This window comes from Aspergillus udagawae (genome assembly GCF_001078395.1).
Source record: "Aspergillus udagawae IFM 46973 DNA, scaffold_2, whole genome shotgun sequence".
In the NCBI taxonomy this organism is placed as follows: domain Eukaryota; kingdom Fungi; phylum Ascomycota; class Eurotiomycetes; order Eurotiales; family Aspergillaceae; genus Aspergillus; species Aspergillus udagawae.
Genome location: NW_025091265.1, coordinates 3,414,465 through 3,439,851, shown reverse-complemented (window position 1 = coordinate 3,439,851; position 25,387 = coordinate 3,414,465). Strand labels below are relative to the sequence as shown.

At 48.7% G+C, this 25,387-nt stretch overlaps 11 protein-coding genes across 11 annotated transcripts; 4 read left to right on the top strand and 7 right to left on the bottom strand.

Annotated features, from left to right (window-relative positions):
* Window positions 1-2: 2 nt before the first annotated feature.
* Aud_003523 (lipase ROG1 family protein) lies at window positions 3-1,442 on the bottom strand (the record flags this gene model as incomplete). The annotated part of the gene is made up of 2 exons (XM_043288473.1): window positions 3-1,311; window positions 1,402-1,442. The coding sequence occupies 2 exons, from the start codon at window positions 1,440-1,442 to the stop codon at window positions 3-5; spliced, it is 1,350 nt and encodes a 449-aa protein (XP_043144408.1).
* A 768-nt stretch (window positions 1,443-2,210) lies between these two features.
* rex3 (putative RNA exonuclease Rex3) lies at window positions 2,211-4,139 on the top strand (the record flags this gene model as incomplete). Its single annotated transcript, XM_043288472.1, has 1 exon — window positions 2,211-4,139. The coding sequence occupies one exon, from the start codon at window positions 2,211-2,213 to the stop codon at window positions 4,137-4,139; it is 1,929 nt and encodes a 642-aa protein (XP_043144407.1).
* Window positions 4,140-4,526: 387 nt separating this feature from the next.
* On the bottom strand, window positions 4,527-5,211 carry Aud_003521 (60S ribosomal protein eL22; the record flags this gene model as incomplete). The annotated part of the gene is made up of 4 exons (XM_043288471.1): window positions 4,527-4,653; window positions 4,711-4,907; window positions 4,977-5,012; window positions 5,197-5,211. The coding sequence occupies 4 exons, from the start codon at window positions 5,209-5,211 to the stop codon at window positions 4,527-4,529; spliced, it is 375 nt and encodes a 124-aa protein (XP_043144406.1).
* An 879-nt stretch (window positions 5,212-6,090) lies between these two features.
* Window positions 6,091-6,774, top strand: Aud_003520 (DIM1 family thioredoxin-like protein; the record flags this gene model as incomplete). The annotated part of the gene is made up of 5 exons (XM_043288470.1): window positions 6,091-6,171; window positions 6,240-6,273; window positions 6,334-6,381; window positions 6,447-6,689; window positions 6,749-6,774. The coding sequence occupies 5 exons, from the start codon at window positions 6,091-6,093 to the stop codon at window positions 6,772-6,774; spliced, it is 432 nt and encodes a 143-aa protein (XP_043144405.1).
* Window positions 6,775-7,766: 992 nt separating this feature from the next.
* Aud_003519 (translin) lies at window positions 7,767-8,940 on the top strand (the record flags this gene model as incomplete). The annotated part of the gene is made up of 8 exons (XM_043288469.1): window positions 7,767-7,832; window positions 7,906-7,942; window positions 8,049-8,102; window positions 8,155-8,288; window positions 8,342-8,447; window positions 8,511-8,596; window positions 8,652-8,801; window positions 8,866-8,940. 8 exons carry the CDS (start codon window positions 7,767-7,769, stop codon window positions 8,938-8,940), a joined length of 708 nt encoding a protein of 235 aa, XP_043144404.1.
* Window positions 8,941-9,252: 312 nt separating this feature from the next.
* On the bottom strand, window positions 9,253-9,910 carry Aud_003518 (glutathione peroxidase; the record flags this gene model as incomplete). Its single annotated transcript, XM_043288468.1, has 2 exons — window positions 9,253-9,791; window positions 9,868-9,910. 2 exons carry the CDS (start codon window positions 9,908-9,910, stop codon window positions 9,253-9,255), a joined length of 582 nt encoding a protein of 193 aa, XP_043144403.1.
* Window positions 9,911-11,071: 1,161 nt separating this feature from the next.
* On the bottom strand, window positions 11,072-11,486 carry Aud_003517 (CTAG/PCC1 family protein; the record flags this gene model as incomplete). Its single annotated transcript, XM_043288467.1, has 2 exons — window positions 11,072-11,375; window positions 11,443-11,486. The coding sequence occupies 2 exons, from the start codon at window positions 11,484-11,486 to the stop codon at window positions 11,072-11,074; spliced, it is 348 nt and encodes a 115-aa protein (XP_043144402.1).
* Window positions 11,487-11,949: 463 nt separating this feature from the next.
* Aud_003516 (uncharacterized protein) lies at window positions 11,950-12,843 on the bottom strand (the record flags this gene model as incomplete). The annotated part of the gene is made up of 5 exons (XM_043288466.1): window positions 11,950-11,999; window positions 12,053-12,106; window positions 12,157-12,207; window positions 12,262-12,576; window positions 12,657-12,843. The coding sequence occupies 5 exons, from the start codon at window positions 12,841-12,843 to the stop codon at window positions 11,950-11,952; spliced, it is 657 nt and encodes a 218-aa protein (XP_043144401.1).
* A 4,272-nt stretch (window positions 12,844-17,115) lies between these two features.
* On the top strand, window positions 17,116-19,131 carry cdcA (phosphoprotein phosphatase CDC14; the record flags this gene model as incomplete). The annotated part of the gene is made up of 3 exons (XM_043288465.1): window positions 17,116-17,164; window positions 17,284-17,818; window positions 17,874-19,131. 3 exons carry the CDS (start codon window positions 17,116-17,118, stop codon window positions 19,129-19,131), a joined length of 1,842 nt encoding a protein of 613 aa, XP_043144400.1.
* Window positions 19,132-19,820: 689 nt separating this feature from the next.
* On the bottom strand, window positions 19,821-21,459 carry Aud_003514 (uncharacterized protein; the record flags this gene model as incomplete). Its single annotated transcript, XM_043288464.1, has 2 exons — window positions 19,821-21,338; window positions 21,403-21,459. 2 exons carry the CDS (start codon window positions 21,457-21,459, stop codon window positions 19,821-19,823), a joined length of 1,575 nt encoding a protein of 524 aa, XP_043144399.1.
* Window positions 21,460-22,759: 1,300 nt separating this feature from the next.
* Aud_003513 (uncharacterized protein) lies at window positions 22,760-24,804 on the bottom strand (the record flags this gene model as incomplete). Its single annotated transcript, XM_043288463.1, has 2 exons — window positions 22,760-24,610; window positions 24,676-24,804. 2 exons carry the CDS (start codon window positions 24,802-24,804, stop codon window positions 22,760-22,762), a joined length of 1,980 nt encoding a protein of 659 aa, XP_043144398.1.
* Window positions 24,805-25,387: the final 583 nt, after the last annotated feature.

Here is a 25,387-nt window from a genome sequence, read left to right as displayed (position 1 = left end):
CATCACTCAATGTCAAATTCGTTGTCGAGCCAATGCTTCACGACTATTTTGCCCTCTTCGAATCCCTTTTTCGCCATTCGCACAATGATGGCTGCATGGCTGTGCGAGTGATTATGGATCCATACTGGGTATTTTCGGAATCCCACGGAATTGAGTGATTCGATGATGGAGAATTGAGCTGACGTTAGAGCTAGTGTGGCATTGCGTTTTTTATCGGGTAACGTTGACGAAGTCTCGTCTGGTGTATCTGTTTGATTTTCGATGGCTCCAGTCTTGCTGACGGCAGGTGTTCGCAGGTGTGATTCTTCCTTTCCGGCACGGTTACGAGCGCTTGGTAGGTACTCCGGGTCCTGCATCGCGGCTGCGCTCTCAAAGGCGTCTTCAACTGCATTTTGCATGTCCTTCACAATAACAGGCACACGGTAGTTGGAAAGAAGTACTCCCGCCTTTCCGTCCTCATGGAGGCGAATACGCTGGCGACTGCGGTACGTCTGTACTGCAGCATTCACGAGGTACAGTACAAGGCCGAGGGGGACAAAAACCATGACTAGCAGCGAAATTGCCGCCTGAGTCAACGTGCCTTTGATCTTTTGCCATAGTCTAGAAACGAACGACGGCGGCTCTTGTTTGCACGGAGGCAGGAAGTAGTCATCAGGATCAATGACCACTGGCGCATAGCCCTTCACATAGTTGACGTTCACGTTTTCCAGGTCCTGGAATGGATTCGTCGTGGAAAGAGCGGTTGTGAAGAAAGCCGTCGAACGATCGTTGACGATATTCGCATATACTGAACGATTTCTGAACTTCGCCAGAGCTTGGATGAAGATGCTATCCGGATCAGCGAGGATGCTAAGCAGAGGCCGTCCCGAACCCCGGAACTCATCCACCATGAACATTTGCCTGCCGGACATGGACAGCGTCCGGGCGCCCAAGCCATTGAAAATATGGTCTCGAATACCCTTAAGTGGCATTCTCACACCGACATGTGGCGACACAAACGTCGTGAAATTGACAGGCTCCAGCTTGTCGAGCCATCCCCGCGCGTGTAGCAAACCCAGCGCATATCTGGCGACTAGACCTCCCAGAGAATATCCGATAACACTCAGCTTTTTGATATGGGTTCCCTCTGCAGCCAAGGCACCCAGAGTGTCTTCTATCTCATGCGCCAATCGCTCCCCTCCGAGCTCGATTCCATCGTAGGTAAAATTCCCAGAATTTCCCTTCGCGGCGAGTATGTAGAGGCGGTCTTCTCCGTAACGCTCTCTGAGAGCCGCGGCCAGGTAGTCCAAATGGGATGGATTGCCCCAGAGCCTGGAATATGCATCGCCACAGTCAGCTATCCATGTATCTTAACGGACGAAGAAACGCCACCGTGGCGGCAGGTGTAAGAGCAAGACTTACCCATGGACTAGGACACAAAGATGATCACCCTTCTGCGACATTTCATGAGATTGTTAGTTACCATCAATACCCTTCTGTGAGCAGTATAGCAGAAAAATGGCTTAATTTCCTGGTCATGGTCAGTTAGTTTATATACCAGGTCTGTGGGACTCATCATCCAGAAGTTCTGCCTGATCTCATCGTCACCGGAGATAAGGGGATATTAGCGCCACTGGTGGCTGATAAATAAGGCATGTTTGTTCGGTTTGCAACTTGCTCATCGCTTTGATATGAGTTCCAATGACCAGAAACACCCTGCTCAAACGGTTCGTCCTAACTCAACGCTGCGAATAATCCTCGGATTATATCAAGCCAGGGCTCCTATCAGCTGATAGATTCCTGTTTCTTGGATATCTACCATATCCCACTCCAGCCAGCTGTGGTGGCTGTTCTTCACGTTATTTGGGACACGGGATACGCCGCCATATCGCCATTAACGAGCTTGATATTCTTTTAAAAGCGAGGATATGAATATGCGAAAGCTGATACTCTCAGCTTCATGTGCATAGTAAGGATCAATACGCTAACAGCGAAGAGTGCTCCTCAAAATCTACCTCGGACATAACCATCCGACTCAATCCTTAGTAGGGTCAGCAAGGAAGATGCGTCCTCAGGATCACTTTTAATTCGATGTGGATTTTGACTCACTTGCTCCTTCTAACTGAGCTCAGTCTACTTTGATTACAGTCTCACTTCTCGAGATTTGCATCTGACCTTGAACGCCACCTGTATCGGGGTGACATCTATACTCAGGCTGATACTGTATCACCATGTTTACACCTCTTGGGCTGTTCAAGGACGTTCCTTGTCCAGAAGGTCAACAATGCTATCTCCTAACCTGCATATTTTCTCACAATCCCGTGAGCTCTTCCCTAGTTGATCAGAGCAATGCTCAAGATGGGCCTGTAGCACCAGAAGAGGCGTATGAGTCCGGCCCGCCTCCAAAAAAACCTAGACTGGAGACTCCACCGAAGACTACCGCGACAAAAGCTCAATCCTTGTTAGGGCCTAAAAGGGAATCCATGAAACCCGCCCCTGCTCCAAAGAGTGTGACGGGAAGCAAACCAGAGCATACAACTGGACGCGCTGGTCAGCTTCAGTCGATGACCCGCGAAGTCTCCCCTCCAACGTTGCGAAAAGAGTCTTCGGTTAAGAAACATGCTCCTCCCGCATCTGTGGGAGGCGAAGCGCGTTTACCACCAAGAAGAGCTCCCCGGGAAAGTTTGAACCCGCGCATGCTCCCGAAGGCACCTGCGACTCATGGTGTGCGACTATCTATATTGACAAAGCTCCACGCCGCTATGTGTGCCCTCAATGAGAAATTGGCAAAGGAAGAAGGGGATTCGGATAGTCCATTAGTCTTATCTCCCAATGAACTTGTGACAATGGCGCTGGATGAAGAGGAGAAGGCGGCAAAAGATAACCCGAGCATTTATGCGAACGTCATCAAACTTCGGATAGTTAAGCTCCCAAAACTGAGCTTAGAAGAATGGAAGAAGGAAGTGAAAGCTCATCTGAATGAGCGATATTATAAGATTGAGCCAACACAGCAGAACGCTCAGCAAAAGGCACTTGAAACTGGACTCAGTGCAAAGGAAGAAATTGCCGTTGCTAGCAAGTTGATCACTCCTCTGGAAGGACTCGAACAGTATGGTTACGTGACCAGGAAGCCTACAAAGGAAGAAGTTGAGAGTGCACGGAGGGGAGTCAGCGAGTCAAAAGGCTGGGAGAAGTGCGATAGATGTGGTGGACGATTTCAAGTCTTTCCCGGCCGTCGCGAAGACGGCTCATTGACCACTGGAGGCCAATGCACATACCATCCTGGCAAGCCATACTACCCACCGAGAAGACAAACTGACCACATCATCGGTGCTAGAGAGGCATACTTTCCCTGCTGCAACGAGTCCATAGGGACTTCGTCTGGCTGTACCAAGGGAAGCACGCATGTGTTCAAAGTATCTGAATCTAAACGCCTCGCTTCTATCCTCCAGTTTGAAGAGACACCGAACCAGACCGATAAAGGGCCCCAGCATCCGGTCTGTTTCGACTGCGAGATGGGATATACAACTCTGGGACTTGAGCTCATTCGTCTAACGGCCGTCAGCTGGCCTCAAGGAAAGCTGCTTTTGGACGTTCTCGTTCGACCATTTGGCGAAATTCTGGACCTCAACTCACGCTTCTCAGGCGTGTTTCCCGAGCATTACAAAAAGGCAGTTCCCTATAAGGGCACAAGCAGCCCTTCCGCTGCTGAAGATGACGCCTTGCAGGTTGTGGAATCACCAGCCGCAGCACGTGCGCTGCTATTCAAATTTTTGCAGCCCGATACGCCTTTGATTGGACATGCAATTGACAACGACCTCAACGCTTGCCGTATTATACATCCAACAATCATCGATACCGTGCTCCTCTACCCACATCCACGAGGGCTGCCGATTCGCATGGGCCTCAAAGCTCTCGTCAAGAAGTATCTGGATCGAGACATTCAAACAAGAGGCAGTCAAGGTCATGATTCCAAAGAAGACGCGATAGCTACGGGTGATTTAGTCAGGGTCAAGGCTGCTGAAACGTGGAAGATCTTGAAGTCCAAGGGATGGCGGATAGAAGACAGCAAGCTCATACCTCCGCCTGGCGCAAAGGACGCGACAGAGGATTCGAAGCTTGGGCCTGGAGCCGGCCGCAAAAGAAAGGATACGGAGTGATGGCTTGAATCAAATATACCCAAGAGAATTCTGAAATTAAGGCAAATACCGAGCATCTACGCAGACTTCAAGCATAAAAGAGCATTTCGGGCAATAGTTCGAGTCAATTCATATCTACCAGTCATAACGTCATGAGTAGAATAAGGAAAACTCCCACAACTGACAAGCCCAACATAAACAGGTGGAACACAACCTTTTCAGGTATTGTGAGCCAACCCAATCCTGGAGCCCAAAAACACCAGTAGCCGGATCGTAATCCTCCATCGACCACGCCTATCACTCGAGCAAACCCATAGCATATTCCCGTCTGAGAGAAGTTGCTCCCCTCATGCGAGTGTCTATGAATCCAAAAGATTTAACTTTTTTGATTCGTTATTGAGGAATAATTTACTCCTCCTCCTCCTCGCCCTCATCGTTGACGACGTTGTAGAAGCGGAGCTCGTAGACACCCTTGGAGGTGGAGACAACGCGCAGCCAGTCACGGAGCTGCTGCTTCTTGAGGTACTTCTTGGTCCTGCGCAACGTTAGACTTTTGGTTTCTCAGGCTCAAAGCCGTGCACAGTGGACTTACAGGTACTTGAGGTAGCGACCAGAGAAGGGGATGTGAGTGACAACCTCGATCTTGCCCTCACCAACCTGGGAGATGACGACATTGTCACCGAGGTTGCCAACACGGCCCTCGACCTTGATGCGGTCGTGGAGGAACTTCTCGAAGGCAGAGACATCGAAGATCTTGTCGCTCGCGGGCTGCGAAGCGTTGATGATGTACTAGAGGAATCAATGTTAGCAACCCATACGTACGTTGAATCTTGAATCTGGAATGCGATCATTGCTTACCTTCTTGGTGACCTTCTGGGCCTTGCGACCACGAGCCTATTACCGAGAAAACAAAGCCATTAGCCTACTGTTCCATAAGTCGAATCCCGAGGAGGTCCATAATGGAATCTTCTGTCTTACACCTGCTGATTTATGGAAAATCCGCTAGTGTAGACAAGAAGCACACCATGTCCAGTCCTCATGGAGGAACAGCAAAGCAGTTTGTGGAGTGATAACATACAGCAACGGGGGCCATTGTGACTGATGGGAGTGGACTTTTAGGGGGATGGAGAGGGATTATGTGGTCGCAAAGAGGTGATTATCCTGCGCCTTGAGAGAGGAATGTAGATGAAACTTTTCGCTTGCTGTGGAGTCTCACTGTGATCGTATACGGTTGGCGGTGCGTGTGACTAGACTTATTCAGGAAATAGCCAGGGCTTGAAATGGGTATAGGGTCAGACGGCATCAGCTGACTTTGCTGACTGAGCCTCGCTTGCCTCGCGAAAAGACCAGGCTAACGTGCTAGTGCCGCACGGACCAATTTCACCAAGTATATATAGCCCAGCAACCCCCCATCCTTTTAGACTTTTTTTTTCTTTTCTTTTCCAGCTCTCTTTGCCTTTTGGCTTAGATCAAGTGTAGTATCTGTTCTTTTCAGTTTAATCTCTGAAAGTGTTCTAAGGAACACAACATTGATTAATCTCATTTTTGGATCCAGTGGTGAGACCTCTGTGCTTGCGCATGTCTCGCCACACAGTGTCATCGGGCTTACACTACCCCCGATTGACGCGAACTACTTTTTTTCATCAATCTGGCCGGCTTGTCCGACCGTTTGGAGAAGAAAATATGTTTTTTGAGGTATTCGGAATTGGACGTGGACAGCTGGTTGGGGCTTGTATGATATCACATGTAATCTGTAGAGAATAAAGAAACCCAGTCCAGTGTTAATTTGCGCGAACATTCGAGAAGCTTTTCTCCTGGTTTCCTCTAGCGTATTAAGGAACATTCAAGCTCAAGCTTCCATTGCTAGCACAGACTCGACTGTCTGAATTGATCTCACGTGACAGCAAAGGCTGGTGATCATCTACAACCACCCATCTGCAATATATTCTCTATTCAGTAGCACATTACAACAATGGGTTCCGTTGTCTTGCCACATCTGCGCTCTGCCTGGCACGTTGATCAGGCTATCCTCTCGGAGGAGGACAGACTTGTGGTATGTGAGCAAATTTCGTTCAGTGGGTTCCTTGACCAATTGACTGACATCAGCCATTGGAAACGTAGGTTATCAGATTTGGTCGGGATCATGACGTTGACTGTAGGATTGCTGCCCCTTTCTCTTTTTCGATGGACAATACACAATACTGATCTCAGACAGGCATGCGTCAAGATGAAGTGCTCTTCAAGATCGCTGAGCGTGTGAAGAGTAAGTTCAGTCTCAGATGTTCTCTTCTCTCAGCCACAGGTGATGGTACTGACATCTGCGATCAGACTTTGCGGTAATCTACCTCTGCGACATTGACGAGGTACCTGAATTCAACTCCATGTATGAACTTTTCGATCCCATGACGATCATGTTCTTCTGGAGGAACAAGCATATGATGTGCGATTTCGGCACTGGTAACAACAACAAGTTGAACTGGGTGCTTGAGGATAAGCAGGAGTTGATCGACATTATCGAAACCATCTATAAGGGTGCTAAGAAAGGGCGCGGTCTCGTCGTGAGTCCTAAAGGTAAGCTTCTATCTTTTGTTGTGGATCTCAGTTAGACCCGTAAATTAACGTCCTTGCAGACTACTCGACTAGATATCGCTACTAGACGCTTTCGTCCGATTGGCTCCGTGTGTGGTCTTGCTCGAAGCGGACCTCATTCTCCTTTGTTTTAGAGGCCTTCAATGGCGCCATGCCCTTCTGGTCTATCTTTCCTTGCTTATGAGATGCGACTACGAATCATGAAATTTACTATGATGCGAGTATCTTGTTCCATTTCGATAATCCGTTTTGTAGGACCGGTTGAGAATACTTACGCTATGCTCATTTCAATCAGTCAAGAACTACAATTACGACATGATAATGTTTGGTCAACGTTACCGGAGCTATTCTGACATATGTTGTACCAGTAGTTCTATATGTTCGTGTGACCACAGGTCCGTTCGCATTAGGATCAACCTTTTACGAAATTTTTTTAAGGTACCAGCCCCTACGAGGAGACCTCTAGTGACGGGATACAGACCCTTTCTACACTTCCCTAATGTCTCTGGTATTCCATGTGGACAAAAAATCAAACAATGTTGGCTATCCCAAGTCGAATCGGACGGCGCATGTGCAGACCGCTGTTGGAGATATCCGTTTTCGCACAGTCGACGTCGATTCCCTACTTTCATAGAGCTAAAGCTAAAGTCCCATAGTGACATCCATAACTTTCTCCTAAACCCATTCGTTATATGGGAAAACTGATTCGCTAAATGAAGTTTGATTCTTTTCACTTGTACGATACCTTGAATGTCATTTTAACAGACAGTATTTTCTTACTAATGGCATGTTCTACACTAAGAAAGCCATCTAATTGGATGCCTTGGTAATTTATATTCTCCCTTTAACAAAAGTTGACATAGACTTGATGTAGATGGATTAGGCTGGCAGCACTGGCATGTACCAGTTGACTGTTTGTCGACCCCGTAGCTTAAATCTTCGCCCCACCGTTTCTTCACCACTTTTCTGTTGACGTAACAATCTACCAGGCAACGCAACAGCTCAATCAACATTGAAGTAGGAGCAACTCGAATTCGAGATACCTACAATATTTCAAAAATGATCGACAACGCGATCTTTGAGAATCTTCAAGCGAAGATTGACGAAGAAACCGCCGTCCGCGATGTAAGGTTCCGAGGAGCTCTGAAGCTCGACATACCAAAGCACAAGTAATGAAGAATAACTAACACCCACGCAGGAACTCCACGAAATTGTCCAATCCCTCTCTAAGAAAGGTTCTCTCCGCAATCTTTACCATCTCTACCATCTGGACCTATGATCCTCCTGATTGAGGCGAGGTCGGAAGCTCCGAGCTCAGCTGACGTACATGATTGCGCACAGGAAGATCCACACAAGCTATACTCTCCCGAGCTCACTCCACGCCATCTGATCAAAGTATGTATCACTGTTCGCAAACACAAATGCTCTGTCAATTGACATTAAACAGTGAAGCCGCTTCTTGAAGATGCGACTAAGGAGATTATCGCTCAAAGAGATGAGGTTGCGCGGCTCAAGACCGTGGCGGACAAGCACCCGTTCTACAAGTACAACGGGGTGTGGACGAGAGAGTTGCAGAATCTTGTTAGTCGCCTTCAGACCCGTTGCTCAGTGAGCATTGCTAAGTTTCGAGACAGGTAACGTCGATCGAGTTATGTGCGTGGCTCGGAGGGCTCGAGGAGTACAAGGGTACCGGCTCGGCTTCGTTCTTGACCATCGAGGAAGTCGGGAAGTTCTTGAATGGTAAGTTGCGCTTCCTAGTCTTTGTTCGTGAGATTAGCTTTGTTCTAACATGGTACATGCTAGTCCCGGTCAATCTGAAAGAGCAAGATGCCTTTCACCTGACCATCGAAGAATATCTCCTTGCACTCATTGGCATGGTTGAGGAATTGGTAGGCATTCTATTTCACTGGCCTTGCGGCGTTAGATATACTGACTCGGGGTCAGTCGCGTCTAGCAGTCAACTCGGTCACTCTCGGTGATTACAACCGCCCTGTGCAGATCGGTAAATTTATCAAGGATCTGTTCGCTGGCTTCCAGCTGCTCAACTTGAAAAATGATATTCTGCGAAAGAGAAGTGATGGGATCAAGTACAGCGTACGTTAATTTTACTCTCTGGTTCCTATTTGTGTGTGCTTTGCTAATGGTCATGTGGCTGTAGGTCAAGAAGGTTGAAGATGTGGTCTATGATCTGTCTTTGCGCAATCTGATTCCCAAGGGAAGTGCTGCGGCTTAGGTACTGCTATGCGAGAGGATAGGTCCAGGGAATGCAAACCCATCGCGCAAGGTAGAAAGCCAGCAGCATTGCATTATAGGCACTGTAGCAGGTATCGTTCGAATTTTAGAAGTGCACCTCTCGTAATGAAGACTCTGCAATAGTCGAATGAAGTTACCGAACCATATCACCTTATTCCTGCTCTGTCCAATGAAGCTGAGAACATCAAACTGAAAGCTCATTCAATACTGGTATCCTAAAACACGAATAATACAATCACAAGTATGGTATCTCTGCTACTAGCCCACAACCATTCCTGCACTCCCAGCAAGACTACGACAACTTAGCCTGCTCGGGAGCCTGGTCGGTAGTCTCTCCCTTTCTTGTCGAAGCGGCAGTCCCCTCCTTCTTCGCCTTCTCAATCTCCTTCAGAATCGTATCTTCCAGCGATTCAGGCTTGGTAATACTAGCCCAGCGCCCAACGACCTTCCCATCAGCGGAAATCAAAAACTTCTCGAAATTCCACTTGACGCGCTTCAGCCCCATAAGTCCAGGCATGGTCTCCTTCATCCAAGTCCACACGGGCGCCGCATTGTCGCCGTTGACATCCAACTTGCCCAGCACGGGGAAGGTGACGCCGTAATTGACCTGGCAGAAGGACTGGATCTCGTCGTTGGAGCCGGGGTCTTGGCTGCCGAATTGGTTGCAGGGGAAGCCCAGAATTGTGAAGTCTTCAGGGTGCTTGGCTTTGATGGACTGGTAGAGGTTCTCAAGGCCTTTGAATTGAGGGGTGAAGCCGCATTTGGAGGCGGTGTTGACGACGAGAACGACTTTGCCGTTGAGGGAGGCGAGGTCGAAGGGTTCGCCCTTCTCTGTGGGAGGGGTTAGGTCAGCAAGACATTCTCATTGTTTTTCGCTTGGGGGGTGAATCGCAAAGGCGGGACATACTGTCGACAGGCTTGAAGTCGTAGAATGTCGTCGCGGAGGCCATTGTGGTTATGAAATATGGTTTGGGATATCGAACAAGGGACGTTCGAGTGTTGGGAAGTCTGTTTATAAGATTTGGTCGCGAAATATATCTCAAGGAGGAACAGCGAAATATAATGGAAGTAGTTGATAGCGACGGCTCTAACACCATTCTAGATCATCAGAGAACCGAGGCAGCTCGGTTGGTGGGCCGTCGCGTTATATATATATAAATGTATGACCGTTGAGACCCTGAGAGGGGCGCCATCGGACGTAAGACCATCCGATGCCGATGGCGATGTCATCGTCCCATTGAAGGATAATTATCAGATTGCGGGTACCAGACAAAAATCGGCGACCAATTCCAAATCATTTACAATTAGTCTTTGAGACGGATATTGCAGTCCCGAATTCTTCTCGCTGACGTTTTGTCATCGCGACGGTTCTAGACATCGGATTATTGATCCCTGCAGAGGCTGGGCCAAGACTATTGCAACGACGGATTATTAATGTCTTGACGATTGACTCGTAGCCATTCATGTCTAAGCCACAAAAATTATTATTACTGTGACCACTGCATAATATATGTAAAGTTGGCTACATGAAGCCATCTTGTGAATTAATGCATGCATATGTCATGAAATTTGAATGTTCGAGGGCACACCCAGTGCTCTTAGGCACTGCCACATTGTCTTTGTGATAGAAATCTGGAAACCTAAATTGACTAATAGATTGTTCGACAACTCGCATATCAGATTTCACAGCTTTCTTGCACGTCACAGAGGAGCCATACAACCAGCAAGAATGCAAGCAAATCACTCTCAACAACTGTCACACGACACTCAACGGTACCGTAGCGTTTTTTGAAGTGCAGGATCGTTGATTGAGCATAGACGCCTTGGGTAACCCGGCAGCATTCGGCCCATGTACAGTACTTCCGTGCATTCTCGCACTTGGTAATCAGTGTCCGATCGGACATCCCTTCTGAACTCTGGCAACTCCAAATGTCCGCGCCATCGCAGGAAAGACGGGCCAGTCCGGTCTATCCCGAGCCAGATCCCAGGAGCAGGATCACAGGAAGCTAACCGGGTCGCCCTGATCGATCATAGCGTGGGCGCTGCACACGTAGTCCCTCACGGCCGACAAATGATCTGGTCTCTCATCACTACTTCATGGGAGTCACGTCTCATTTCTCCTCCTCTGTTTCCTCACTCAAAACATCCACATCCAGCTCCTCCATAACTCCGAGAACCACCCCCAAGCTCTCCATGAAACCGTTAACAGCCACACGAAGCATGCGATTCGTCGTAGCGCGGTACGTCGTCTCAAGGACTGTCTTTGCCGCCTCGTCCTCGTCGGTGGTGGAGTTCTGAATTGGAGATTTCAGGGCAAAACTTCGGCGGACGAAGGGGGATAGTTCGGCATCAACTTCGAGGGCTTGAAGGGCAGAGGAGGCGAGGCGGTTGCTGGGAAGGGGGAGGGATATTGTTCTTTTGGTTTTGGATTTCGTTAGCGGGGTGTCTTCATGGACAGGGACGCTTGAGAGAGGAATTTTACAGCGAATAAGGAAATTCAGGATTGGTTAATTCGTCGGCAGCCATGTTGAAGTCAATAGGATATCGATTTAAACTGGCTATGTGAATATGAAAGGACTACTGTTCGGGATGCTTTTGTATGATTCTTGAATGTTAAAGAGAGCAAGGCGGGGAAGTTTTTGGAGTAGCAGATGAGTCAGCATGTTGACACTCGAGCAACGAGATCTAGCTTTGAAAAGTCATGCAGGCTTTTTTGACAATAAGCTAATGATATGGTGCTCTATGGCCAAAGCCTATCCTACGGCTAATCAAAGATCGCTCTTTTACAGACTTAAACCACACTGGACATAAAGGTATGAAGTTGATAAGGTACTATACATGAAGCTTATCCACAAGATCCAGCGCCGTTTGGCAGATCAAATCGAACCGAAAACGTCAAGTTAAAGAGTCGCGCTATACCCCCACATGGTCATGGTATCCCGGGGTTTCTCGACGTACGTAATGCGTTCCACAAAGGTAGGTATTGGATTTAAAGGAGGCCCCCGAGGATGGAGGTGATGGAAGTAGGAGTGAGACCACCTGTGGACGCCTTTAGTAAGCTTGGCCATCACTGTTTGAGAAAGGCAACTTACCAGCCTGGCCGACAGTGGCGAGGACGTTCTCAACACCGGCAGCGTCGAGGGCACCTAAGGACTCAATCAGTAGATGCAAATTGCTGACGGAAAAAGTTACTTACCGCTCTTAACCTTGCTGACCAGGTTTTGCGCAAGGGTGTTGACGCCGACGGCTAATTATTCTTGTTAGCCACATTGATTTCTGCCCAAGGATGCTGACTACATACTGCCGGTGACAGTGTCGACGGCACCAGAGGCAACGTTCGTAACGGTGCCAACAGCGCCGCCAGCAGTGTTCTTGACGGTGCCAACAGCGCCACTGGCGACATCGGTGACAGGCTTAGCAACACCCTCAACGGTGTTGACTGCGCCGCCAGCGACATCGGTGACGGGCTTAGCAGCACTCTCAACATTGCCGACTTCGCTACCGGCGGCACCAGTGACGGGCGTAGCAACATTGTTAGCCGTGCCCGTGATATCACGCTTGCTGGCAACAGAGACAGGGACGAGCTTGGTCAGCTGGCCCTTGATGTTGACGAGTTCTAATGGACAGAATTGGGATTAGCGAGGCCGGACTATGCTTTTGGATGTTTCGGAGAGGTTCTTTCAATAGAGGACATACCGGTCTGGACCTGGGTGAGGTCGACCTCCTGGCAGAGGCCGCCGAGGAGACCACCGACGAGACCCTCAACATTGTTGAGAGCATTGTTCAGCTTGCTCAGGGTGGCATCAACAGGGGTCTGAGGGATGGCCAGAGCAGAGGCAGAGCTGGCAACAGCCAGAGAAGCAACGATTCCAGTGAACTTCATGGTGACGGTTGGTTTTGATTAAGAATTAGGAATTAAAGGAGTGACTGAGAGTTGTGGGAAAGGAGTGGATGGTCGCTGAAAGCAGGCCTTGAAAAAGATTGACTGGAAAGAGTGGATTTGGCTGGTGTGAGGAAGAAGAGGAAAACGACTTGAAGTAGAGCAAGTCGTCGTTTTATATGCAGGTTTTGTTGCTCCTTTTCCCTCCCAGAGCAAATCATCTCTCTCCTGTCGTGGACCTCGTCCGCTCATGAGCTGCCTTGGATTCCACATGTAGATCAGGGGCATCATGGCCAGAGATGTGAGTGATAGGCCATCACACCCGAAGCCGTCTGTTACATACGGGTCTAGCAGCTTGAAGACGACAGCGATCGACACGGAGAAGTGATGTTCTCAACTCAGGTTCCATTACTGGCAGTACTACTATACTAGCTCGTATCTAGTCTGCTTGCTTCACTGGAACGTGTGCTCGGGTTATTACTGAATGAAGTCACTACACTCCAACATGGCCCCATACAAGCTAATCTGAGTCTGAAAGGAAGTAAGCCTTTCAGTGGCCTAGGGTGCCCAATCGGTACGACGACTATGAGACGATTGCAGCGAAAGTATGCTATGCAGACCAGGTCCATACTAACGGGCACTGGTTTATCCACAATAGAAAGTTAAGAGGCCATAGCGAAGCTTGCAACGCAGGTATCATCATCGCAGAATGCCGCGCTGGCCTGCACAATTAGTTTTGTCTTCTTAGAGATGTGGTCTGAGGACAAACTAGATTTTCATGATAGCTCCCCCCCCAAAAAAAAGAAATTTTGAACACGGCAGTATAGACGGTCAGGGCGGATATTGAGCTGTCATTACGAAGTAATGATTCTTTTTGAATACGGTAACTTCAATAGTTCCCAGTTGCTGGGCCTGATTTTATGACCTGCGGAGGACGTTGAGGCAAACCGCGTGGGGATTTCACAATGCTTTCATTTAAAACGCTGTCGATCCCTCATGAACATCTCCGCAGAACCACCGTGGATTGGAGAAAGAATTCAAATAAACGTCAACGGATTGCTTAACTTGAACTTTGATTTTAAATAGTGTGGATTAGCTGGACGATCGTCAGTTAGTTATGGTTGACAACTTGCAGCTAGTTGTCAGAGTCATTAGCTCTACAGCATTATGATCGGAGGATTATTATCGGAATCACATCCCTCGGCAAGATCGAGAACGCCACATCACTTTGTCTCATATGACAGTAGATTGTCATCTGTTCAGATTGTTGATTATTTTGAAGAATACTCAAGGAGGATGATTGTTGAAGTGAGGATGGAAAAGTGGAAAAGAGGGAATTGGATCAGCAACCCCTCAGGGACTACCTACCTAGCATTCGCATTATCCCTGCTGATCTGCTCCACCCCTTGGGACATCGCAATTCGACTTTGGGGAAAATATTTCAGTTGTCGAATCACGAAATCCACCAGAGCAACGACTGAAGTCTAAATGTATCTCTTCCCCAGTGATAGCCATGTGAAACTTTGGAATTGACCGCAATTGAGTTACCTTCGCAGCCAGAGAGGGGGACCAGGTCATATTTATTCCTCTTTAGTAATAGACTTCGAAGGCACGAGGGATTGGACGGACCCTAATTTCTTCACTCTTTGTCTGTAGGCTTGTGAGTCAAGAATCAATACTGAGTAGATTAGACTGCAGCCTCTGCTTCAATGGCCAGTGAAACAATTCTGACCTACTCAAGGGAGATTGCATCGGAACTCAGGAACAGACCAAAACTCATGATCAAGGGACTATTGACGTTGTGTTAGTCAGGCTGAATTATACAAAACGATCTTCATCATGTCTATCATAATTTTATATCTTTACCCATTTTCACTTGGTATGAACTGATATGAGGAACCGATTCCAAATGGACCGGCTCAGACGCTGAATATATTGTTAAAATAAAAGACAGCACCAGAAGAGCTGAGACTCGCTATTCTCCTGGCAGATAATGAGTTTATCCCTATTACTGTCTGGGGAGATTCAAGTACTCTGGAGATGTTGTGCTAACCTGCTGGCGATAGAGCTTGGAGGTGTTACGGCTTAGGTTCCAGTCGCCTGCGCTTTGAAGAATTGCTATCAAGAAACACATGGACTCGTTGTTCAAGATGCAGATACGTCCCGAGTTCAGCGGCAGTGGTCACCTGCTGGAGCCCAGGTCGCCCTGTGTTCTTCTTGTTGGAATTCTGAACGCCGTTCCCCTGGGCAAGATGTCATCATTATTATCTTTCTTGCTCGGCTGTACCTCATTCGACACCTACAGCAACTAAATCTTTCAGCTATGCTGGCTGATTTCAATCAGAATGCTTCCTTGAAAGCAGTCCCTCATCTTCCCTTTCGTTCATACATTCAACTACTGCTGACATGAGCCAGGAACATCTAGTCCCACCTCGAGACCCAGTCTACAATCTATTCATGTCTCGTAAGAGACTACACTAACTTATCTTGAATGTCATGGGCTCGATGGAAAAAGAATTGCAATATTCTGGCATTGGGATTCTATGTCAGCGACATACCACCTTCTCGCCCGGCGTCCTCCTCTCCCACTGTGATAACTTCTTGTCGAACCACCCGTGTCCTCCTGAAATTGACTAACGTACACCTGTTAACCCATAAAACGGCCAAAAAGCATAGGACATTCCTCACAAGCCATCATAAAGTGATGCAGGAGCGACCACAACAGCATTTCCGGCTCTGACGACAAGCACTGTCGGGCTCGAATCCATACTCTTTCGACAGTTGGTGAGCGAAAAACGATTCCCTTTAGGTACATCATATCGCTGAAGCTGATTGGGTATGTGATCGCTCATATCAGAGCCAAACAACAGATTCGAAGACGATTGCTCTAAAAGATGTGCTTGAGGTATCATTTCAATGGTGCAACAGATGGTTTATGTATTCTTGTTCATGGCAATGGATCAACCGACCAATGCATCTCAATGATATCAGCTCACCTATTGTGGAGGCGGCTGATAGCTTGCGGTTCCATTTAGGTTTCTTTGTCTAACAACACAGAGCTCCATCTTAGAGGTAATTGGTACAGCAACATGACAAAACAATAGAACCGGAAAGAGCATTAACATCATATTGTACCCAGTTGCAGCCACCCTTCATAGTGTTTCCTATTTTACTCCTGACCTGTGCTGTACGATGCTGTGGTAGATATGAGGGCTTAGGGTCGAGTTCCAAGTGAATATTAAAGGGGACGAAAATGGTAGGATGGAAATTAAAAGACGGGCAAACGCTACAGTCATCCATAATCAGAGAAGAACGGCGATGTAGGGCTGCCGTCAGGAGCCGTCAACAAGCGAGTCATGATTGAGCTATATATAGAGGATCATCAACCATCATGTGAGTAATACGGGACTCGCAGCGCATAGAAACAGCACGGGCAAGATTCGATCATTAATAATGTAAGTTGTTTACTATCGGGAGCCAGGGAAACGCAAATTATCCCAGAGTCTCAAGACGTGCAGCTCCAACTTGATCGCTCGCTGGTGTCTGTAGTCTGTGCAGACATTGCGTGGCTGAAATTGGAGGACTAGACGTGGCTGTGTGTTTTGGTTGTGGCTTGCATTGTTTTGTTTGCTTCATTTGCTTGTGGGGCGAAAACACTCTCTGTTACATAAGCATGGTGGCCAAGATGTTGATTTTCTGAGCGGTGCCTGAGGCAACTGCGCTGTTGTCCTGCCAACTCCCGGCACTAAGCCACTTTAAGGGCATCACAACATAACAGCGGCCACTTAGCGTGCATCGCAGTTGCCCAAACGGTCTCATCGGCCTCGAGCTTTGGCTTTCTCCTCCATCTCGTGCGGTCTTCGAAACATTAATTACTACTCTCTCTCCTCCTCACTTCTACCGCTGCCCTAGAGTTTATCTTTCTTAAACCCCTCATCCGCAATCTCTCCATAATCCGTCTTGTATATCATCCTCTTCCGCAGGCCTTCTTGCCTCTTATCTTTACCCTACTTGCTTTGTGGGTTGAAAAGCCATCTATCAGGCAAGAGTCGACAAAAGAGCCGGACCATGATTGTTTAGATTGGATACATTGTCATTGTCTTTTTTCTCTATTATCCTAATCATTGACCGGCCGCAAGAAGCACTTCGAGCCGCTGCGGTGCCTTTTTTTGCGAAGAGACCTTATCTTGTCCAGTCCTCACTCCGTTCGGCTGTTCATCATATTTAAAGTGCATAAGCTAGCTGCTTTCGAGTGTTTGCCATCTGAAGAGCACAATGTCTGGATATATGGGCGGCCCCGGCCAGGTGATCGAGTATATCCAAGGTTCGTGCTTTTGTTTTGATCCGAACTGTCGAGAAAATGTCCTAGGAGTCCGACAAGTTGTTTCGTCCAATATGAACTTCACACTGTCTGGCAGCCTTTCTGACCACTTGAAATCGCAGATCGCCTGTACCTCGCTTCCTACGACTCCCCACCTGATCCAAAGGCTCCGTTCCCCTTTCCTCTCGAACAATCCAAATCTCCCAGCAAACGATCCGCGCGAGTCCAGCCCCAAACGCCTAGCAAGAAGCGGTACCCCGTGTATTTCACCGCAGATGATACTCTTTTCTATAACTCCTTCCATGCAGACTTCGGTCCTCTTCATATAGGACATCTGTATCGCTTTGCGGTCCATTTCCACGAGATTCTTGGCGAACCCGCCAACAAAGATCGCGCGGTGGTCTTTTACTCAAAGAGCGATCCACGGAGTCGTGCCAACGCAGCATGCCTTGTCGCTTGCTATATGGTTCTCATCCAGTCTTGGCCACCACATCTTGCCTTAGCCCCAATCGCACAGGCTGATCCGCCGTACATGCCTTTCCGGGATGCGGGATACAGTCAGGCAGACTTCACTTTGACAATCCAGGATGTAGTGTATGGAGTATGGAAGGCGAAGGAACAGTCGCTTTGCAGTCTGAGCAGCTTCAGCCTTGAAGAGTATGTATTAGGCTGACGGATGACCTTTGGAGCGCACACTGATAGGTCTTGCTAGATACGAGAAGTTCGAACGTGTCGACATGGGTGACTTCAACTGGATCACTCCTCAGTTCCTCGCCTTCGCCTCCCCGCAGCATGAACCTATTGAACCAATCCCTTCCAACACCCCTGAATACGCTGCGTTGCCATCAACAGTTTCCCAGGTCATCTCATCGAAGCTACCACTTCCATTCAAAAACGTACTGGCGCATTTCGCAACGCGTAATGTGGGTCTCGTTGTGCGACTGAACTCAGAGCTGTACTCTCCGTCATACTTCACAGCTTTGGGAATCAACCACATCGATATGATATTTGAAGATGGTACTTGCCCTCCATTGCCGTTGGTTCGAAGATTCATCAAGATGGCACATGAGATGATCACAGTCAAAAATAAGGGAATCGCAGTTCATTGCAAGGCCGGTCTGGGCCGCACCGGTTGCTTGATTGGTGCCTATCTTATCTACCGGTACGGGTTCACCGCCAACGAAATTATCGCTTTCATGAGATTTATGCGTCCCGGCATGGTGGTTGGCCCACAGCAACATTGGCTGCACCTGAATCAGGGCTCATTCCGCGAATGGTGGTTTGAGGATAGCATGAAGGAGAAGCTGGCCCAGATGCAACCAGCACCGATTACACCTGGAAGAGCATCCACCAAGCAACGTGCCAACAACGGCCCGATTGCGACACCACCCAACAATAGTCACTCCAAGCGTTCCGCGCTTGGAGAGATTGACCACAATGAGGGTGCCGGAACGCAAAGTGAAGAGTACCTTCCTGCTCCAACTCCTGGCCAACCTCGCAAGTCCCACCGGAAGGACTCTCGTCATCATCCCTATGCACGCACCACTTCTGGCACTCTCCTTGTCGACAAGGACATGAGCAAGACTGAAGAGCAGACCAGGCAGCGCAGCTCCCGTCTGAGCAATGACAGCAGCGAAAGCGAAGAGGAAATCCAACTGCGCATGTTGGCCAAGCGTTCCTCTCGATCGCCCGTGGCATCACCAAGCCAGCGATCTGTCAGTTACTCTGCTACAGTGACTGCCAGCTACACCTTGACAGATGACATCCACGAGGACAGAGAGAATTGGGGGGAAGCTGGACATGCTGTACCCAAGACTCCCTTGAGCAGTAAGAGCGGAAGTGGCGCCATTTCGGTCACCAAGGTTCGCACAAGCCCTCGGCGAGTGACCGACAGCAGAAGTGCCTCCAAAGGCGTTCGCAAGATCAGCGGCCGAATCGGTAGCACAGGGAGTCCCACACGCGTCAAGTGAACAAAATTGCTTGTCTTGATCCTTTTATTCCTTCGACGTGCTGGCTGACATCTTCAACCGCTTTTCTCTCTTTCATTTTCTTGGTCTTGGGCAAGGCCATATTACATACCCCCAGTCATGAATAGCCCGTCATCAATTTGCTGCATTTGCGCTAGCATTAGTTTAATGATTCTTCTCTTGTTTCTTGGTTATTCGCTGGAGTCCGGGGTTTAAAGCTTGATGGGTCTGGATTTGTGCGTTGTGGCGTATGGTTGCATTGTTGACGATCAGATGATCTAGACGTTGGCACCGAATCAAGCTCTGAAACACGCAGAAATGGTCATGGTGGTTATGTGACTTTCTGGTAATAGGGAGGTTTCGATGAATGATCGTTTGGCGATTGAGTTGAATGTGCGTGTGCATATGTGTATACAATCTACGTCGGACTGATAAAGCCAGTTCATAACTTTCACACAAAGGCCCCCTGTGCGATGTAGACTGATCAACGTCGTAGGACACTGGTGCAGTAGCACATCGAACAAGTAAGGCACTGGCCGTCTGTATCCAGTCGAGCGAATCTTCAAGAATCCCTACCGAGCTTCCAGGCTCGATTAGCGGACCAACGCCCTGAATCGAGTCCATTCGATGAGCATGCGCCGAAGTAACCAACCGATCCATTATCTGATTTGGAAACCGAGTCCTTGTAAAGGTCAGAACAGTGATTTCTCTCTCACGGGCAACGCGGAGGCATGTTCGAACGGCGGTTCCAAGTCTATGCTCGAACAACTATCGTGGATCCTATCCTCTATGACAACCTCAAAGGCCTCCATACCCATGGACGAAGCGACCTGATCCAACCATTTGTCCACCGGACTCATTTGTATACCCTCAGACAGAGTGAAGCTCACGCCGTCGTCGAAGTCGCGAAATCTGGAAACGATGTGGAAGGGTATGATCCTGGGTTCGTCGAAGTAGGATTCACTGGGCATTGATTCCAAAACTGATATACGAGATGATGACGATGATGATCCGGGCCCATCGGGGGTGCCAGTGCTGCCGTAGTTGTCGCTTCGAGAAACCATGAGATTGTGTAGCAGAAGGTCTAGGATTTTGAAGCAATTTTTGGTGCCGCGCAGCACGCCGTTTGAAAAACTTTGTGGTAGTGTGGACGGAATGGGTCCTATGAGGGATAGTTTACCGCGGGTGTTTCTATGGCCCTGCAGGGAGGCAACGAGACGCAGCTCAGATGCTAAACCGTGTATTTTCTCTTTGCAGTGGTATAACCTCGAAATCAGCTGTTCTGATTCCGAGGGCGATGTTGGCGGAGAGGCATTGAGGTGCCGGTTGACCCGATACATCAGGCCGGGAATCTTGACGACTTCCATAAATAATCGGTCTGTTACGTCAATAATGGCCGAGATCGTTGCATCCGCTCGTGGATCGGCCATGTCTTGTTTTCGGATCTTGTCGATCAGCGATTGCCATTCTGGCTTTTCGAAGAAGCATGATTTGCCCTCGATGAACGCAGCGGCAGCGAGAAAGCTGCGAAAGGAAAGATACAGGCAGCGATCGAACCCAGTGAGATGGGATTTCGGCCCGCGCATGGACATCAGCAGGGCGGCTCCGGCGGCATGCTGAGCCCAGGAATCCTCTCTTGTCTGAGAGTATGCTTCAAATAGACTGAGTAAGATGGATGTGCTAACGCTTTCCCTTGAGCGCATGATCTTGTCATGCTTGATCATGCCTCCTAAGGAGACTAAAGCCTTTGAGTACATCTCTCGGCTAGCCTTTTGCAGGGCGACGTCATGATTCGAACGTCCCATGAAAACGGACGTGATGCAGAAAACAGCCGCATCCAGGGCTGGAGTTGTCCCCAAAACGTCCGCTACATACACCGCCCAAGGAACATGTACGCGATATTTGTTTAGACCGAAAAAGCGGGGAAATGCCGTGAGGACGAAGTCCCGGAATACTGCAGGCTGTTGCCGAGTCATCGACTTTGCAACTAAAGAAGGGAAAACCTGCTCGTCGATTGAATCAGGCGGATGCGCGAGACTCTCTTCTCTTCTTATTTCCTGGACCTCGTGCTCATTGAGTAGATTTGCAGTCTGCCCATATCGCTTCTTCATCACGGGTCCTTCGTCCATAAATTTGCGGACTTTTGCATAGCCAGGACACTGAACACCATATTTACGGCATTGAGAGCATTTGGGCCTCAACCCATCACACTTAATTTGTTTCTGTTAGCTATCAAATCGGTAGATGGGGTTTTAATCTAAAAAGGAATCAAACCTTAATGCGTCTCTTGATGCAAATCTGACAACCAGTGCTTCGTGGGACCCCAACCATTTTTGAGTATTTGGCTGCTACATACTCTCTTAAGGCTGGTACGGTGTATGCGCAGACTATCACGATCGATATGACTTCAATATTTCAGATGGAGCACCATGCAGGCAATAATGGGACCTTCAGGATGGAGAAGAAATCAAGAGATGTGTGCGACTGAGCGGTAGTTGCCAGGGCAGTAATGATCGAAGTGGAGAGAAAAGAGTTGCAAGAACCAGATATTTGCGTAGCCTCCGTTCTCTATGCTCTTTCTGTCTAGAGATGTATTATTGTCCTCTCGTGAGGCCTGCCAGCTTTTTCCTCGTTCCACTCCTAAGCTTGAAAGCAAGGTGAAAGGTTCCGTTACTCCACCGCTCTTGGCGGTCATCCTGAACTTTCCGATGTTGTGAAAGTTTGAACGGCTGAAGAACCGTTCTGCTGATCGCCTAAAAGCAGAAAAGCCAGGGACGGCCCAGCTGGGGGAGGCAGCGAATGAAGTGTCTTCTTGATCGAGAGTTGTCTCAAACACGGTCCATCTCCGAATGGTTGCTAGCTTGTAGAAGTGGACCAACGGAAACGCTCAGCGAGCTTAAAGCAAGCCGTAAGCCAATAATCTGAATGAATTCCCACGGCTGTCCAAGGGAGAGCCCATGGAACACTACTCTGTATTAGTAACATGTGTCTTGGCTTGCCAAACTTTGTCGTTTGATTCGCTGTAATCAAAGCCAGGGGCAGAGGCAATGTAAGGGTCAAGACCTGACCTCGACGATCCCCACTCTATTGAGCATTTAATCGACTATGCGAGGGTTCCCTCGTCACATAAACAATTGTGCGTCTAGATTTAGTCCCATGATAATGTAACAATACAGGAGGTATCAGCGGAAGGGATAGAGATGATGCACGAAGAAACCAGGAGTGAGAAAAGCACTGCAGTGTCGTAGATAGTGGCGTTGAAATCCTCGAAAGGATTCGGCCGGAGGGAAGTGTCGATGGATCATGGAGCTCGCTAAGGTAAGGTGGTCATATGAACATTTCGGCCTTTCCCCAATCAAGCATCAACACCGGGGTACCCAACAGGTCTAGTTCCTTCTTTCAAGATACAGACGTCATGTCACTCAGGGCACGAATTCTCGCCAGAATATGGACTTCGAATTGCCCAACAATGGGACCTCTGTTAGGAACCTGCCACGCGATATGCAGCAGGGTCGACCCGGACACCCTACAATTGCCAGCGACAATGTCCTCCCTGGCGATTCTAGAATTGACGCACAAGGCATAATATACTGTTTGCCAAAAGCGCCTTTGTCAGCGGAAAGACGATCTACTACTTGACAACAAAGACATTTGTGGATGTTCCATTTTGGACCCTGGCCTGCAAGACTACCTTGAACGGCTCATTGCTGTGAGCTTCGTCGAGATCTGACGATGGTTCTTGCGGCTCGTCAATGACCTTCATAGCAACAAAGTGCCAACCTGGCTTTGGCAGGTTGTCCATCGTCGCGAGAAGCTTGAGCGTCTGTTGAACGTTCCAGATTCCCTCTCGCGGCCCCCGATAACCTGCCAACCAATGTTTGACCCAATTGCGCAGTCCCGGGTTCGTCGACCACCGGTAGGCTCCGACTACCGAGGGAAGCATGCCATAGCTGTGCGTGAAAGACTCGCCGAACCGCGAGGGCGGTATCCCTGCTGCAATCCGACATATGGTGATTGCGGTCCGCTCCGCATCAGGAGGAACTATCCGTCCTGAATCTGGAAGATATCGCGTGCGCGCCCGCATGCTCGTGCAGAGATACGCTGCGTAATTGACGGCTGAAGTGCAAGGGTCCCTGGCATTGGGGAAAACGAGCGCAGATACGCGGATCAAAGATGCGGGATCAGAAGAAGATATCGTCAGATAAGCTCCGCTATTGTTATCATCCACTGGAACTTCGTCAATTGGTACGTCTGTCCGCCATTTATCCAGCTTGCAAAGAAGCTCCGAACTTTTGCTAGACCAGAAACTATCCAGTTCGGGCTCCTGACGTTTCTGTATCTCCAATGCTGTTACCTCTTCTACCAGCAACAACATCCTGTCCCGTAGTTGCGACGATTGCTTCAAAAGCAGATCCAGCCATCGTGACAATTTCGTGGGCATAGTTTCCGGCGAGGTAACTGAGTAGTCTCTGTTATATAAGCGCAACAAAAGTGCCATTCTCGCAAAAGACCTGATCAACAGTATTCCTGCCGGAGTTTGCATAAGCTGTTTGTATCCGGTATTAAGGCATAATGCGGCACCTTGCATGTGCGAGCGCCAAGCAAGCAAGGCGCCTCGCTGAAGCTCAAAATTGGCAAGCAACATGGTTGTGGCGAACAATGAAAGAATCCTATCATAATTCCATGATCGACTCGCAGCGTCCGGCGCGCTGCTCGAGGATAACTCTGCATTCAAGCCTTGAATAGCCCTGAGATTATGATGGAAAGCGTGACGGCGGAGATTGATCGAGCCTCTCGAATATGGCTCGAAACTCGACATTGTGAGAGCTGCTAGGGCCATGGCGGCGTTATAGACGTGGTGGGACATTGCTTGTGATTTGAGAATCTCTGATAGAGGCAAGACTTTTGAAAGACCCAACAGATGACCGTTTGCAGAGTATTCATAATACGTGTAGTCCTCCGGGAACTGAAAGGCTCCAAGAAGGGAGAGAGATGAATTGAACAGGATACGTCGCGGCGAGAGCGCGTTTCCTGCGGATGTCGGCGAGCATGGAGTAAAGCAGCCGTCGTGCATCACCATCGCTGAATCCGGGGCTGTATGGAGAACATCGGGCCATTCAGGCCTTAAATGCCCTTGGTCAGATTTAATCTCAGAGTATGCTTCAGGATCAGAATTGGTCGGAGTGTCTGGATCTCGTTGAAAAGTAGCTTTCGTATCTTCCTGCTTCGGTTCCACAGGAGAACATGATTCTGAGTACTCGGACGACGGAGGAGAAGGTGGTCCTCTTACACCGATCGATTTCCGGCTGCTGGAATTGAGCAATGTGGCGTTTGGCTCGTCATACTCCTCATTCTTAGAGCTTGATGGCCGCGCTTTCTTCCCCACTGGACTGCCTGTCACTCTTGCAACGACGAGCTTTGTCTGGTCCTTGAAAGTAATCCTCTGAGCATATCCTTCGCACGGAAGGTTGATACGTCTGCACTGATATGGTCGTTAGCATTGGAAGTGGACAGGCATGGAGCCAACAACCCGAATGAGAGTCGCACATTGTTACACCCAGGTTTCGTCTCATCGCACTTGAGTCTTCTGCGTCTGCAAGTCAGGCAACCGGTTCGACCACGCGAGACGACATTGCGTTTTCTAACAGGTTTATCTTGCGAAGCGGCAAGGGGCATCGCAGCAACAAGGAGACGGACTGGGTAGTATGGAGCAGATCGCGTTATGAACTGGGGAGGACAATACTATTCAAAATTGAAGTGCTGCGGACAGAGATTGCTCTGCTTCTGCGACTTGAAAACGTGATGCAACAAGCTGATGCTTATACAAGATCACGCTCATCTCCCTTGGGACGTCGAAACCGTTTGAGCTATGTCAAGTTATGCCAACTAAAAACCTAGTCGAGGCTATCGGAAGGACAGCAAACAGCTTAGGCGCAAGGGATCGACAGGCTAGCGAACGATCCACGCTGCAGTGACTAGATAGATAGGCCCCCAGATGCCACGCTAAGCAGGCGGGAGGAACAAAGAAGTGAGGAATGTGACAAGTCCAAGCTCAGCGAGTGTGTCTAGCCTCTTTCTTTGTTCTACCCCTTGAAACATAAGCGAGGCAAACGCAGTGATCGTTTACTCCTCAATTTAGACTTTCTGTTCTAGCACTCAAGAATTTTGGTGACTTGAACATCTGTATTTAGGAGTCAAGGCTCAAAAATGTTTGTCCTTACTGTCAGAGATAAGCACCGCACCATGCAAAATTCTTGTC